At 43.6% G+C, this 17,425-nt stretch overlaps 1 protein-coding gene across 2 annotated transcripts in view; it reads left to right on the plus strand.

Moving 5' to 3' along the window:
- fchsd2 (FCH and double SH3 domains 2) overlaps nt 1–17,425 on the plus strand; it is a 376,153-nt gene that overhangs the window by 46,587 nt on the left and 312,141 nt on the right. For both annotated transcript variants that reach the window (XM_084325412.1, XM_084325413.1), the window contains exons 3-4: nt 8,555–8,600; nt 17,345–17,424. In XM_084325412.1, the coding sequence (XP_084181538.1) occupies nt 8,555–8,600; nt 17,345–17,424 (126 nt within the window). The remainder of the gene's footprint in view (nt 1–8,554; nt 8,601–17,344; nt 17,425) is intronic.

Genomic DNA, 17,425 nt, shown 5'->3' on the forward strand with positions numbered 1-17,425 from the left:
CCGAATTAGATTTGCTCATGTGACTTTTAGATCTGTTTTGCCCCCAGTGTCTCAGATCTGTTTCCCCCCCAGTGTGAACAGCACAAATCACATGGAATCTGATCTGTTCAATTCTGATTTGGGCCACTTTCATGCGATTCAGATACAGGTCTGATTTGTTTTAATTACCTGGTCCCTGAGAAGGTGCGTCATACAGTAAAAAAAGTAAAAGAGGAATAAAAAAAGTAAAAGAAGAATAAAGTCCCAACACTATGAATGAATGCATGAATGAATGAATGAATGAATGAATGAATGAATGAATGAATGAATGAATATATATATACAAACTAAAGTACAATGAAGTAAAAATGCAGACAATGAGGTACAAACATGCAAACCTGTTTTTTTTTATGCAAAAATGAGGTATGGATGTAGTGTAGCTATCTCTCCTAGCACAGGCCTGAGCTCACAGCAAATGGAGTGAAATGTCTCTTGATTGATTGATTGAGAATTGTATTAACAGATTGCAGAATGGGTACAATACAGTATGGCTCAATACACACAATTGTTAAGGGTATGCAGACCAGAGAAAGACTTTCGCCTTGTTTAGATCAGGGTCCCCCATTTTCAATTCATGATTTATGACATACACGGCATACAGACTAAACACAATTAAAAGGTGTTTACCTATGTACTTTACATACTTTAGAATTAAAAGGGGTTATAGCACTATAGTTATAGAATAGAATAGAATAGAATCTTTATTGTCATTGTTGGGACAACGAAATTGAGTTTAGAGCATCACCACTGGCATACAAACATACTGAATATAGCATGTACATAATAATCAATAATAACAATGTCCCAAGTGCAATAGTGCTAGTGCAATAAATAGTACAGTGACAGTCCAGTTGAGTTAATGGATGGAATAGTGTATAGTGCAGCAATGCAAGTCCGGTTATAGGCCTATAGTACTTATTTCTGTCATACTCAATGAAAACACCCAAATCCTTAAGCAGACAAAAGGCACTGGAGAACACGTATAAATTCACACCCTTGAAGCAAACAAATGCAATAATAATAATAATAATAATAATAATAATAATAATAATAATAATAATAATAATAATAATAATAATAATAATAATAATAATATACTTTATTTGTATAGCACCTTTCATACACGAATTGCAGCTAAAAGTGCTTCACAGACAAAATAAATAAAAGACATGATGAGACTAAATGAGCACACAATTGGCAGATCAAGAGCAATGCATAAAGTGCAGACATAAAATAAGCATAAAATAGATAGCAGCAAAATAGACAAAATAGAACATTAAATCACATAGTTGTTCATATTAGGATCTAATATCTAAATAGGCCTCTTTGTTTACAGTTTAAAAGGCTATGGTGAAGAGGTAAGTTTTTAGCTTATTTTTTAAAATATTTAGAGATCTAGTCTCCCTAATGTCCATAGGTAGGGTGTTCCATAGCTTTGGTGCATAATTTGCTAAGGCTGTGTCCCCGATTTTCTTTTGGCTGTGGTTGGGAACCTTTAATAAACCAGTAGTAGATGTTCGTAATGTTCTAGGGGGCACATAGTTGACAAGAGAATTAGAAATGTAGCTTGGTCCTGTTCCATTTAGTGCTTTGTATATAAGGAGGAATACCTTGAAATCTATTCTAAATGTTACCAGAAGCCAGTGCAGAGTATGCTAACACTGGGCTAATGTGGTGTCTCCTCTTGGTTCTAGTTAATAGCCTAGCTGCAGAGTTTTGAATGAGTTGGAGTCATTCTGTTTTTTTCCCCAGGAGGCCGGGTAGCATTACAGTATTCGAGTCGGCTTGCGTTAATGGTGGAAGAATGATGTTTTTGTCACCTTGTTAATGTGTGATTCTACCATAACTCACTCAAATACAGTTAGCAGCTGGTTGAAGTGACTTCAGATCACTGATCCAGGGAACATGCCGCACATCCACTGAAAGAAGAAAATATAAAACAAAATGGACGCCAACATTACACACTAAAATGTTGAAACACACTAAAGCAATGTCCAAACATGAGACAATTCAAACTGATGTATAATGAAATTATGTTCACAAGGTACAGGGATGAGGAAGGGACTTGATATTCACGGGGGTGTTACATTTTTATTTTGTTTTCTATTTTCTTTTCTTTTATACATATATAGTTTTTGTTTTTTGTTTTGCATATATATATATATATATTTTTTTCTTCTTTTCTTTTTTATGTTTAAAATAGTACACTCATTTGAGTAGTGGAAAAGGGGTAGGATTAAATAAGTGTATACTTCTTCCTACTCCTTTTCGAACATGCAGATTGAGTTGTTTTGCTTTTTTTGTTATTGTTTGTTGTATTCATTGCATGTTCGAAATAAAGACTTCAAATCAAAATAAAAAAAACACGTTTATATATGTTATTTGATCCTTTTTCCTTCTTTTCAATTTTAATATCCTATTCAATGTCAGGGACCCGTATGTTGCCGGTAGAAGGCATACTGCGACGCCAAGGGTACAGTACCGGCCAGGTTCTCCCAGGTGGCTGTATCGAGCACCCTTTGAAACCTTGTATCTTGGCCTGTTCGTCGATCAAATGTCTCGGGTCGTTTTTTTTTCTCTGGCAAGCTGACCGGTTATAACGGTATAAGAAGGATCAAATGCTCCCGATGCATGATGTGTGGTGGATTATGTTGGCGACACGATGGACATCAATACTTGGAATCGCGATCAGATAATTGGAATATTCCTTTTGGGGTAGGGGAGAACGGGGATAGTTGTCACACTTTTTACTCTAGTGTGAATTGCTCATCATCAAAACATCTTTCAATAGTCATTCCTACATTAAATTGAAGCTTAAGATGTTGGCTTGAAATGTGTATCCCTCTCATTTTCCAACGTATTGTAACAAATAGTTAATCACCTATCAAAGACACTCTGACACATTGTGACAACCAACCCCATCATGGGGATGGTTGTCACACACTATGGGGTTGGTTGTCACCATGTGTTTTAATGGGAAAAATCTTAAAAAGAAGACAAGAAGGCAGAACTACATTTTTAAGTTTAATTGCATTGACAAGTTGACAAATACATAACTTAATGCATCTTAACATGAACATAAACAGGAAACACATCTTTAGGCCATCCTATATAACAAAATAAGAACACAATAAATCGGCCTAACAATAATAGCCTACACAACATGTGACAACCAACCCCAAAGAAAATGTGACTACCAACCCCAACTGGAATGTCTTGATAGCATCAAGGCTAACAGCCATCTAACAACTAGTTAGCTAGCTAACAACAATCTAAACTATAGCTATCCCTTCACACTTTTTAAGGGTAATAATTGTTTCATTATAAACCAATTGTGTAAAAGCCTAGAAGAAAAATACTGAGGAGCGGAATATTTACAAATGGACATGAAAAACACAAAAAGTCCTCACCTAAAGTTCAGCTGTTTCACTCCAAAGATGACAATGTAGGTGAACTCTGACCCCAATTCTGGACATTTAAATACCAAAATATGGGAGACAGGACCCTCTGGTGGTGAAATATAATGAATGTGACAACCTACCCGTGTGACAACGTCCCCCGTTCTCCCCTACATCCTACATTTACATTACATTTAGTCATTTAGCTGACGCTTTTATCCAAAGCGATTTACAAGTTCTGTACGACAAGTCATCAGGAAGGGCACAACTCTATCAGCTGAGTAACAATGTTCATCAAAGTGTTGAGTGCTACAGTGTAGGTTAGTTAGCGTTAGATTTCTTAATACATTTTTTTAAATTTTTTATTTCAGATAGTGGTTGAATCCTGGTGGTTGAATCCTTGACATCCTAGTCAAGGTAAGGGCTATATGATATTAATCTTGCGTTGATCCAACCATGTCTTCATATCGATCCGAACGTGTGTGTGTGACGTTACTCCACAACGTATGCCGTTGGTGACGATCAAAGCATCAAAAAACGACCCCCCCCCCCCCTTCATGCATTCATGATGAAACATAATACCTATGATATAGATTTGATTTGAGAATAATAGCGGGTCCAAGCAAGAAACAACAACGGTTATAGTATAATACACGCATAAGGCTATTCCTCAGCATTTCGGGAATTACCCCAGACCAATCTAAAACCATACTCACCACGGTATAAAACGGGAATGTATGGATGAAAAATGTATTTCTTTTTCACATATTGAACGATAGATACTCGATGTCAAATGGGCCATAGTATTGTATCCATAGCTATAATATAGAATATAGTTATAGCTGTACAAACGAAGGTTATGCTATAACCCTAGTTATACGAGTGCTAGCGAGTGCTCTGCTCTATAGTTGATCCCTTGTTGCTTAGGGCAACATGAAAGAATTTTCGCTACAATGCACCTGCACCTGTCCAGCCACGCCCACTCTCGCCCATGCACTTAAGCGATGGGTGTGACCGTACAGTACTTCCACTCTTCCCTAGTCTTGACCGTTATCCGGAAGACAATTAGGGGTCCTCAGTGAGTGAGAGCAGAGCGCTCGCTAGCACTCGTATAACTAGGGTTATAGGATAACCTTCGTTATACTTCGTAACTAGCTTTCGCCCTGCTCTATGGGACACAGGAGCGGAGCAGAGCGGAGAGCCCGACAAATGCACCCGCTGAGGTCCCCTACAACCATCAGAACATCGGGGAGGGTCCAGGCCCCCCCACCCCCCCTAGTGAGGGGTGGGGGGGGAACAGGACACCGACTGTGCAAAAGAGGGGACAGCACCCAACAAACGCACAGGGTGAGCAGACCACAGGACAGAAGGGCCCCCGACTACCCGACCGTGCGCCCTGCCCGCTACCAGGGAACGTACGTGAAAAAACACAAGCCTGTGTTACCGCTTCCACACCTCGTGGGGTCGGGGTCGTTAAACCCTGACGCCGCCTGCCAGGCGTCCCGCGGGGTCGGGGTTCGGGGGAAGCTGTAACAGCGGGGCGCGAAGGAGGTCCCAGCCCCATGGACCACTCAAGGCAGGCTTACCGCCGAGTCTAGGGACCCGACAAAAGGGACCTGGTGAGGTCAACGAGGCCATGGCATCGAGACCTCTCCAGGCGTTTACTCGTGACACCACCCTTTACACCGCCAGCGCATCGGACAGGGCACAACAGGTGAAAGCCCTTCTCCGCCTGGCACGCCGCGAGAATCCCCTGAGGAAGAGGCTTTGAAAACTCCTGGAGGAGGAGGCTCTGTAAGGAGGCTCCCTCTCTGAGGAGGAGGCCCCGCTGAAGGGGGAGGCTCCGAAGAACTCCCTGAGGAGGCTCTGAAAAACTCCCTAAAGAGGAGGCTCCGAAGTTCCCTGAGGAGGCTCTCCCCCACAACCTGTGGAGTCAGCTGGCATACCGGGGAGACAAACACTCCAAGAGAGGAGGTTGATCCCGTAACCCAGGCCGACAGGTAATAAGAGCAAGCTCGACCTGCGCCCGGAGGACTGTGAACTACACAGGAGTGCCTAGAGGGGCTGACTGTAAAAACAGTACCCCGACAGGTGTTCGGCATGCCGTGCACAATGTCACAATCTCGTGGGGTCACAACATTGCGGGTCGGGGTCCCGGACCCTGACTCCGCCAGTAAACCGACCTCGCCATGAACCCTGACCCTGCCAGTCTATTAATCCCGCGGGGTTGGGGAGGGGTGAATGAATGGAGAAAGGAAACCTTACTTAACAGTTTGCAGAAAGGGTACAATACAGTACGGTTCAATGCACACAACTGTTAAGGGGATGCAGATCAGAGGAAGACGTTTGTCTTGTCCACATCGGGGTCCCCCACTTTCAGCTCGTAGTGACACTTATGACACACAACATTCATGACATCAGCCCCTGTGGCGTCCGGCCCGCCCCGGCATTTCCCCCCCCGGAAAAGCCCAGGGCCCTTCGGGTTGAACAGAACATATATCTGTGACCCGGCGGACATCGGGTTGAACTGATCCGGTCCGGCACGACCAGGATGAGTACCGTGCCCTTTCACGCTGGCGCCCCTCTTCAAAGGAGAGGGGGATAGGTACACGTTTCAATCAAAACCTCACAGGAGGCACCACCAAGACGGTCTGAATATGCGAACGCACAGCTCCAGGTGGCCCACCTAAGGGGCGTGAAACCCCCCAGTCGATGCTTGATCTGCCCCGTCATTTCCCCCCGGAGATGCACGCGAGCCCTCGAGCTGGCCTAGTGAGCTGGCGCTTGGCAGAGATAAAAAACTCCTTCCCAGCTGACTGCATGAAATGACGTTTATGCTGTTGGACAGACCAGGGCGCGCTGGCCCCAAAAGGCTGTTTCAAATAAACACCTGAGAACACGCCCAGGCCAGTCGCTGATACCGGTCCCGTAAGACCAAGCACTGATATCGAACAGCGTGCTGGCTCGTAAAACCTGAGAACGTGGCGGGCGAATTCTGACAAGAAAGAGCCCCCACAACGTTTCTTCCCCCTGTCTGGGTAGAACCAGGAGGGAACCGGCCCCCGAAAGGATGCTGACACAGGGTTTATATACAGAGCCTGGGGAAAAACCATCCGTCACAAATTCCCCTCACACGAGAGGGGAAGAAGCCAGGTTTATCCCGGAGAGACCTCCCAATTGACATCGTGAGTCGGGACCTACAGTACCACGCATATCTCAACTCACGGATATATCTCTCGGGCCAATAAGAAAACGCGAAAGCCTGCAACATTTTCAATGGCCACACAGGGTTTACATACAGAGCCTGAGGACTCCTATGACTAGGGTTACAGAATAACCCTTGTTATACCCCGTTTCAGGTGCACGTCCAAATATAACGGGTGACATCACTGAAATATTGGGAGTAAGCACCACTTATCGTGTCCTCCCATGGGACCACGACGATGACCTGCCTTGCCAACAGAGATTGAATCTCGTCGGCCAGGGCTGTCGCTGCACCCTGACTCAGGAGGGGTGGGTGGGGGACACTGTACAAGCAAAACTGTACATTGGAATATTGACAACCATACTTGGTCATTTACGGTACATTGGAGGGGGTTGGGTTAGGACATTTACAGGGGCCAGTTTCTAATTGCAGTCTCCCGTAGGTGTTCTTTGAGAGTGGTTTTGAAAGTGGCTAGTGATTCACATTCCTTTACAGCTTTGGGTAGGGCGTTCCACATTGATGTGGCATAATTGCGAAACGTGTTTAGTCCCTTGTTTGAGCCGAATCTGGGTTTAACATGATTTGTGGAGCTCCCTCTGGTGTTGTGATCGTGGTATCCACTGACCTTTGGGAAGTATTTTGACATGTACATGGGTACCTTGGTCGTGTAGTGTATCTTGTAGACCAGGCCCCTTGCAAGTTGCTGTACTCTGTCGTCTACTCTAAGCCATCCTAGGTTGTCAAAGTGGGCAGGGGTGAGGGGGGTTCTAGGAGTAAGGTCAAGCAGTAGTCTGACCAGTTTGTTTTGAGATGTTTGTAATTTAGTTTTTAGCGCCTTTGAGGTGCTTTGGTACCATGCGGTGCAAGCATAGAATGAAGAAAGGCGCGCTCGTTTTGAGCTGCGTCCTCCCCCTCCGTCGCCAATATATTACCCGGGATATAAACATCCTATGGGGAGGGTTTATCCTCACCCCCCCCCAACCAGCCACTTGCTGTGATTGTTGCATAGTATAGTTAGTAACAGTAAGTATAGCATAGGGACAACTACACATTGTATAGGAGTGTACATAGGATCTAGTGCCTTTTAAGCGATTTATTAATATGTCTATTTACCATGTCTATTCTAGGTATCTTTTTATTATTATTACTATTACTATTGTTTTATTGCATCGTAGCGGGCATGGCCAACCGCATTTCACTGTATGTCCTGGTATTTATGTGATGAATAAACTCTTGAATCTTGAATTATTGTTCATTTGTGCATGCAGGTCAGTTCAGGAGCAGCTGGAGAGACCGATCACAGAAACACATGGCTAACCTCACATACCAACATAGACACTCAGTACTGTGCACTACGCTACACACTTAAATCCAAAGTTTAGTGGGACCAGTGTGTGTGTAGATTCAGGTGTAGGTTAGAGGTTGGATAGATTAGCATCTGGTCTAAAATGCTTGTCAGCATTAAGGAACTGAATGTTAAAAGTAAAACATGCCTACTGCGCCACCAAGGCCTGATTAGTAAAATAACAGACTCAAATTTAAAATGTCAAATTATCCTTTTAACTAAAAGCATCAGAAATAGCTTCCTGGAGTAATAAACCATTATATATTATAAAACATTAATGTATATAAAGCCAGTTCCTCTCAGAGAAGGACATTTAATCATGAGAACTTTCAGGAAACCTGTCAATCAAATAGCTCTCATTTACCTGCATTCAAACTTTAAACATGGGTGTGAATGAAGCTTTGATTATTCACTGATAACTATTATTGAAGCTTTGATTATTCACTGATAATTACTACTGAAGCTTTGATTATTCACTGATCATTAGTATAAAGTATAAACTACTGTTTTAATGATGGCTAACCCCCCCACCTCTCTCTATATCTTTCTCCCTCTCTCTCTCTGCAGGACATATAGTCTAAAGAAGGGGCAGCTAGAAAGGGACTATGCCCAGGTAAGTCTTTATAGATAATTACTGACCTAACCTAATGGTAAGAGTCTTCATAGATAAAGCCCTAACCTAATGATATTGATAATTACTGACTACTGGCTGGTAGAAAAGGATCTTAAAGGAATGCCTGCTGGTAGAAAATAGGCTTAAAGGAAGTCTAGCTGGTAAAAAGAGTCTTAACCTCTTAAAGGTCCCATGTCTTATAAATGGCCTTTTCCAGTGTTTAGCATTGTTTTCTAGCAATGTGGGGTTGTATCAATGGGGTCTGTGTCTCTAATTCTCATTTTGGCTCATCAGTCCAGTCTCGAGTTCACGAGATCCTCCCTCACTGAACTAAGCCATTCTGATTTGACTCGCTCCCTGACGTCAGTAGGTGCTGCTGATCTGCATAACTAACGCCCCCTCTATGGCTGTAGCGCACTCAACAACAGAGCGAGTGGAAATACTGACACTTCCTCAAACGGGTTGACGTGCGCGGGTGCTGACAGAGAGAATCAACAATTCGCTCAACAACGGAGCAGTGGGAATAATGAGGAAGCGGTCTCCCTGTCCCTGACTCTCCCTCTCTCTCCCTCTCTCTCTCCACGGTCCACCTGCATTTTACACACAATTGCAGTCGAGCCGCTCACACAGCGCACACGCGCGCACGGAGCGATGTATCCTCTCTCTCTCTCCCTCTCTCTCTCGCTCTCTCGTATAAGGGAGAACGGGGATAGTTGTAACACTTTTTACTCTAGTGTGAATTGCTCATCATCAAAACATCTTTCAATAGTCATTCCTACATTCAATTGAAGCTTAAGAAGCCAAAGAAAATGTGACGACCAACCCCAACTGGAATGTCTTGATAGCATCAAGGCTAACAGCCATCTAACAACTTGTCATGTACGAAGGTCTATTGACCATACAAGATAGTAATCTGGGCAGGTGTTACATGAGCAAAAAACAACCCCCTCAGTAGAAAAATGCTTCTCAAACAGTCCCGGGTAGGCAGATAGTAAACAAAGACGTTTTCAAATGGTAAATTGGTTTTATTGTAATGTGGGGGTTTCAACCCACGGCCTTTTCCCAAAGGGAAAAGGGATGTTATCAGTGGGGATTTCAACCCACAACACACACAAAGGAAAAGGGTAAGGGGAGAACAAACAAAGTGAAGAACAATAATAAGTAAGGCAAACTCTAACCACACAACCACATGCCACGTGGTTGGCAATCTGGGACCGAAGGAACACCACTCTAACCATGCAGTCAACCGTGTAGGACGAATCTAATATGGCCAACCATATACCTACCCCCCACAGGGTTTGGTCCACGCAGGCAGCACATAATCAAAAGTCCACATACCGTGGCAATTGGCATAACCAGCAAAGTAATAATTACTACACAAACAGTGGCAACCAGAGGCCACCTCACTCCACTTGGTCACTGGCAAAATGACCCCATGACGCGCCGAGACGTGTGTGTGCTGTCAGGTATTTGGCTACCCATCCCTCTTGAGCTAATTGCCAATCAGCTGTCATTCATTAGCAATCAGCACTCTTCAGTAGGGATGGGCAGCACCTGACAGGGAGAGAAGAGACAGCATTAGCTCTCATGTTTACACACACACACATCATCTCCAAAACATAACACATTAAATATACTAACCTGATGTTCAGAAGGTGTCATAAATACAGTAATAATGGTAATGACCAACCCACGTACCCAAGGTACGTCACACCTCCCCCCATAAGAGCGAACCTGTAGGGTTAGCAAAACATTATTACTTATTACCCAACATCCGATTAGTACCACCCACCAGGGAAAACAGAAACAACCAAAACAAAATTCTCCTCTCACAATCAATGCACGTATGCAAAAATAGACGCGCAGTGACGTCATTGAAAACTGCATGTAGCACACACCGACTACCGAATGCAAACCGGTCTCAAAAATGCGGTGAGATCTAACTCACAAAAAACCATGTCAAATGCACATGGTCAGCTACACACCCAGCCTCCACCGTTTTAGAGCTCGCTTTAGAGTTTTTCTGCACGGGCGACCCTGCTTGACGAATGCAACTTCAGGTGGTAGCGGTATGTCTTCCATCATCAACTCTCCAATAAAGGGTTCAGGAACTACCAGCTCCCCCTGAACGCTACATACAGCAACCTCTTCCATCTCTCCAACAGATGGCCCCCTGTCCTCGGCGAGAGCCGCCTCGCCACCGACAGAGTCACTCAACGACAAAACTTGAGTTCGCATTCCGTCCTGTGCCTTGGTGACAACACAAGCAGAAAACACATTGGGGTGATTATTATCAACATTATTACAACACAAGTCAGCCAATGGAGCCTTTTCAACCCCCACTACAGGAACCACACTCTCCCCAGCAAACTTGCTCCCCACGACAAAATCAACACTCACACCTTTTGGTTTCTGGGCTGACTTTGTGATTTTGTCCTGTCGCTTCCTCAGCGTACGACATCCTTTCACCACATGGCCTGTCTCTTTACAATAATTGCACACCACCGGTCTCCTAGACGGCGGCGAGCGTGGCCGGATTGCCGACTCAATCAACGCATCGCACAGAACTTTCCCCCCAGCTATATCATTTCCCATGATAAAATCAATTCCGGCTACCGGAAAAGAGGAACGAACCGCCACGGGAAAACAACCTGTGACTAGTTTTGACCTCACATGTATCATATGTAACGGAGCGGGCGTGTAGCCCATCTCTATTCCGCATACAATAGCACTTGTATTACAAGACGACTCCACACTTAACAGCAATACATCCGCCAGCATAAAGGACTGTGAACCACCTGTATCACGAAGGATCCTCACCTCGCGCTGGTCACAGACCTTACCCGACAGTGACACAAAACCAGAAGATATAAAAGGATCAAAACAACTGTCCGGTTTCCTCCGCCCAGGGCGTGAGACAGTGCTAACCAACCCCACCACCTTTGGTTCCTGAGCTGGCCTGTCAGTATTTTGCCGATCGCGCACAAATGCATAACAGTCCGCCGCCAAATGACCTTGCTTGCTACAATAATCACAATGTCTCTTTTCTGACGGAGGCGAGCGTGGTCGAAATGATCGCTCGTCGCCTCCTACATACACATCATTTCGCACAGAACCATGTGATGCAGAAACATTTTTGTGGATCATTGCCAACTCGTCACACAAAACTGCAGCTTCCTGGAGGGTAGAAACCTTTCGCTCCTCCAACTGTATCATCATGTGTTCGGGCACAAATTTCTTAAATTGTTCCATGAGGATTAACTCGCTCAAAGCCTCGACCCCATCCACTTTACACGCTTCACACCAACGAGTGAACACCATCCGTTGTTCATGGGAAAATGCGACATGTGTTTGCGAGGGAGCTTTACTTAGTCCCCTAAACCGCTGCCTATAAGCCTCCGGCACCAGTTCATACACGCGCAAGACAGCACCCTTCACTTTCTCATATACCATGCTGTCCTCCTTTGATAAAAACTGGCATGCGTCTTGAGCCCTACCCGTGAGCCTATATTGCACTAATAGTGCCCACTGATCCTCCGGCCAATTCGCAGCCCCCGCTACCCGCTCAAAATTCAAAAAAAATGTCTCCACCTCAGATTCTCGAAACACAGGAACCATAGCAATATGTTGCCCAACATTAAAACTGCCATGGCCACCTTCAGATGAGGGTGAAGAAGAGCCAACACTCCCCAGCTCCATCCTCTTCAGTGTAATCTGGAGCTCTCTATCTCTTTCCTCCTTCTCTCGTACAGCTTCCCTGTTTCTCTCAGCTGCTCTGTCCTCTCTGTCAGCTGCTCTGTCCTCCCTCTCTCGTACAGCTTCCCTGTCTCTCTCAGCTGCTCTGTCCTGTCTATCTCTCTCAGCTGCTCTGTCCTCTCTGTCAGCTGCTCTGTCCTCCCTGTCTCTGTCCTCTCTGCGCAACAGCGCTCTCTCCTCCATCTGGAGACGGGCCAAACGCAGACTAGAGCGCGCATGGCCAGAAGACGTGGAGTCTTTATCCGAATCGCCCGCGGTCTCACTTTCAGCTCCGGCCGTACTACCATCCTTCCTAATAGCACCACCATCCATGTCAAGATCACGTAAGGGAGAGTTAACCCATTCGCCAGTGTGTGCAACCTCCTGATCACTATGACTCACTACTCCCTGAGCCGGGTTAAACACCTGTTGCTCCACCAACCCCGCTATAACAGCTGCCTTCATATCCGCCTTGGATTGGGAATTTTGTACAGCAATAGCATAATGCCTAGCAATAAGGCCTAATTCCGCCTTAGTGCAACCTTCCACTTGACCCTCTGTCGGATCCGCTATAAAGGCTTCCAAAACAAATGCCGACACAGCCATATTATGTTTTTATGTGTGCGTGAGAAAAAAATAAAAAATAAATACATATATATCACGTCCTCACTTAATTAACCATGACCGTGCACAATAATAATAGACACATTCTGCTTTCATACCTCTTAACCAAAACAATCCAACTGACCACATCTATTAAATGAAAATAATAACAAATGGTCCTAACCACTCAACTAGGAGTCACCTGTGTCACTCTAGCCTATCCCAGATAAACTACTCCACTAGATGGATGAAAGGCTACAAATATCTTCAGTCGCTTACCGATTTCATTGCGCACTCCACCGGAATCACGACTCGTGCCCCCCACCCTCTAGCCAAGCAGGTGACCCCCCCGTTACCTATGTGGCAGAAAAATAGAATGGTTAAGAGCATCACAACAATAATGGTTTACATCAATCAACTGTGCACGGACAATGGACCCCTACCAATACCAATTTAGAAAACGCTATCTTATTACACCTGACATGCTTCAATCGACAAGTCACCCCGTTATTTTACCAACAAGGAACCATACAATTGCGCAAACTTAACGAGCCCCCATGTCAAGTACGAAGGTCTATTGACCATACAAGATAGTAATCTGGGCAGGTGTTACATGAGCAAAAAACAACCCCCTCAGTAGAAAAATGCTTCTCAAACAGTCCCGGGTAGGCAGATAGTAAACAAAGATGTTTTCAAATGGTAAATTGGTTTTATTGTAATGTGGGGGTTTCAACCCACGGCCTTTTCCCAAAGGGAAAAGGGATGTTATCAGTGGGGATTTCAACCCACAACACACACAAAGGAAAAGGGTAAGGGGAGAACAAACAAAGTGAAGAACAATAATAAGTAAGGCAAACTCGAACCACACAACCACATGCCACGTGGTTGGCAATCTGGGACCGAAGGAACACCACTCTAACCATGCAGTCAACCGTGTAGGACGAATCTAATATGGCCAACCATATACCTACCCCCCACAGGGTTTGGTCCACGCAGGCAGCACATAATCAAAAGTCCACATACCGTGGCAATTGGCATAACCAGCAAAGTAATAATTACTACACAAACAGTGGCAACCAGAGGCCACCTCACTCCACTTGGTCACTGGCAAAATGACCCCATGACGTGCCGAGACGTGTGTGTGCTGTCAGGTATTTGGCTACCCATCCCTCTTGAGCTAATTGCCAATCAGCTGTCATTCATTAGCAATCAGCACTCTTCAGTAGGGATGGGCAGCACCTGACAGGGAGAGAAGAGACAGCATTAGCTCTCATGTTTACACACACACACATCATCTCCAAAACATAACACATTAAATATACTAACCTGATGTTCAGAAGGTGTCATAAATACAGTAATAATGGTAATGACCAACCCACGTACCCAAGGTACGTCACACAACTAGTTAGTTAGCTAACAACAATCTAAACCAGGGGTCAGCAACCTTTTTGACATGGAGTGCCTGTTTGAAATATAGTTGTAACTAGTGTGCCTCAACAATATTCCATGCATCGTAATTTTTTTTCTCATAATCAGGTATTTTTTATGATAATTTATACATTATTACATCATTATTGTTATTGTTATTATTAACAATATTATTATGATGGTTGTATCAACCCTAAATCTAAGTTGAATGTGAGGTATATCGTGTAAATAAGTTTTGATTGATCGCAAGACTACACTGTAAAAAAATAAATAATAATAAGTTACCAGAACTTTAAAATATTGAGTTCAGTTACTGTGCATTAAGGTTTTCAGTTTTCAATCCATAATAAGTTAACAGAAAAATAAGTACACAACCACATTATTTCAACCTAATAAAACTATGTTTATTGTCATTGTTTTAAGAACACAAGTTGACTTGGTAATACTCACATTTTGAGTAAAAAAAATGGCTTTTAACATGTGCGATGTTCAATGAAATAGAAAAATAAATAATACAATTTGTTGATTAATCCCACTGGTCACAATGGTGACCGTAATAATGTTTTTGTTATAAGGCTCTGCAAATGTTACTGAATGATGTAGCAATGTATTTCCAGCTAAATTGTGGTAGTAAAAATAACCTGTGGGAGGATTTCAACAAGATAAATGCGACAACAGTGCAAAATATTTCACTATAATATTTCAAAGCAAAAAAAAAAAAAAAAATATAATATTTTTTTTAATTTTTAATTTTTTTAATGCTGCCCCCTGTGCCTATGAAAATGCCCCTGCGTGCCTATGCAGGCACACGTGCCTAGGGTTGCCTACCCCTGATCTAAACTATAGCTATCCCTTCACACTTTTTAAGGGTAATAATGGTTTCATTATAAACCAATTGTGTAAAAGCCTAGAAGAAAAATACTGAGGAGCGGAATATTTACAAATGGACATGAAAAACACAAAAAGTCCTCTCACCTCAAGTTCAGCTGTTTCACTCCAAAGATGACAATGTAGGTGAACTCTGACCCCAATTCTGGACATTTAAATACCAAAATATGGGAGACAGGACCCTCTGGTGGTGAAATATAATGAATGTGACAACCTAACCGTGTGACAACGTCCCCGTTCTCCCCTACATGTATCACGCTGTGTGGGTGACTGTCACTCAAAGCGCTCTGCTGCCATCTGGTGGCCAGCCTAAAGGTTTCAGCGGAAGACATGTTTGCTACGTGAGGCGCGCTGGATATTCCATCCATTTCCATCTCCGGTCTTAGTTGATCAAATAAAAAATATATGCATAGAATATGAGCCAGTAATCAATACACTAATAACAGCAAATACACTTTTTAGAAACACTAAATACACTCAGTGAATTGACGGATGCCCGGGGGCGAGCCCCGACATGAGACATGAGAATTCAGTAAATTCCCCGCTCCCTCTATTGGTCTCTCCAAATGTCAACACTGACTTTCCGACCAATCCCATGCAGCTGCCCCTGGGACTTCCGGAAAAAGGTGTACACCAAATTAAAGGGACTGTTCTTAGCTTTCGGGGGACGTTGAAATGGTGTCAAACGGATGAGAACTGCAGGGCGGGGCACTAATATTAATGACAAGAGTAACTGCACTCCGCCAGCGGCACATCTCGGTCTAAATTAAACACTAATTTTCCGTGGGATTTTTATAAACTTTGGACCTGTACTACATAAGATTTCAGGCTATGGAACCGTTATGTTTTCCAGCTCCTACCTCTCAGCTGGAACCCAAAAACAGGCATCTGGCAATAGGCTGTCAATCGATTAAAATATTTATTCTGATTAATCGCATGATTGTCCATAGTTAACTCGCGATTAATCGCAAATTAATCACATATTTTTTATCTGTTCTAAATCTACTTTAAACTGATCTTTTTCAAGTTTTAATACTCTTATCAACATGAGAGTCAACAAATGCTTGCTTTATGCAGCCATTTAACACAAAAGGATGACCCTCATGCATTAAAAATTTAAAAACTTTATAAAAACGTTAATCGTGCGTTAAAAAAAATTGTGGCGTTAAAAGAATTGTGCGTTGACGCATTAATATCGTGTTAACTTTGACAGCCTTACACAAAATTAAGGAGCTAATATTTTATTTCAGTGTGTTCAAACCAGACTGGTGTTGGAGCTTCTCAGAGTACTGCCGTTTAGCTTTTCTCGATGCCTTTCTAAACCTGTACTTTGACACCTTGAATCTGTCTCTGTCCCCACTTCTAAATGCTTTCTCCTTCTCTGGTTAGCTGTGAACCAGGGTTTGTCGTTGTTGTAACTCACCCTGGTGCGTGTTGGTACACATCTGTCCTCACAGAAGCTGATGTAGGACATTACAGCCTCTGTATACACATCCAGACTATTTGTAGCAGTCCTGAAAATATCCCAGTCAGTAGAATCCAGACATGCCTGAAGATCCTCCACAGCTTCACAGGTCCAAAGTTTTGATGTCCTGACAACAGGTTTAGCAAGTTTTAATTTTTGCTTGTATGCAGGAATCGGATGGATCGTGACATGGTCAGATTCTCCCAGTGGTGCATGGGGGATGGCATGAAAGACATTGCTCACCGTAATGTAGCAGTGATCCAAAGTGTTCTTCTCTCTAGTGGGGCATTTAATAAACTGTTTGTATTTGGGGAGTTCATGGGTGAGGTTACCTTTGTGAGTGCACCTTTGACCAAAATGTCCAATAAGTCCTTGGATGAAGCGATGAATGTCGGAAATAAATCCACTGGAGATGTAGTCCTAATGTTCAGGAGCTCATCTCTGGTGAAAGAGCTCCTGATATCTTGGCCAACCACTAAATTTACCAACAAAAACATACAAAACAACATGCACCAAAACACTGAGGCGCCATCCTGGGTTATATTATGTATGGTTCAGTAATATTGATGGGATTGTGACTGTATTATTTCAGTAATATTGATGGTATTTCGTCTGTATGTTTCAGGCTCTACAGAAGCTGGCGAGTCAGTATCTGAAGCGGGACTGGCCTGGTATCACCCCCGAGGACCAGAGAACTGACTACAGG

The sequence above is a fragment of the Notolepis coatsorum genome, assembly GCF_963971535.1.
Source record: "Notolepis coatsorum genome assembly, chromosome: 1".
In the NCBI taxonomy this organism is placed as follows: domain Eukaryota; kingdom Metazoa; phylum Chordata; class Actinopteri; order Aulopiformes; family Paralepididae; genus Notolepis; species Notolepis coatsorum.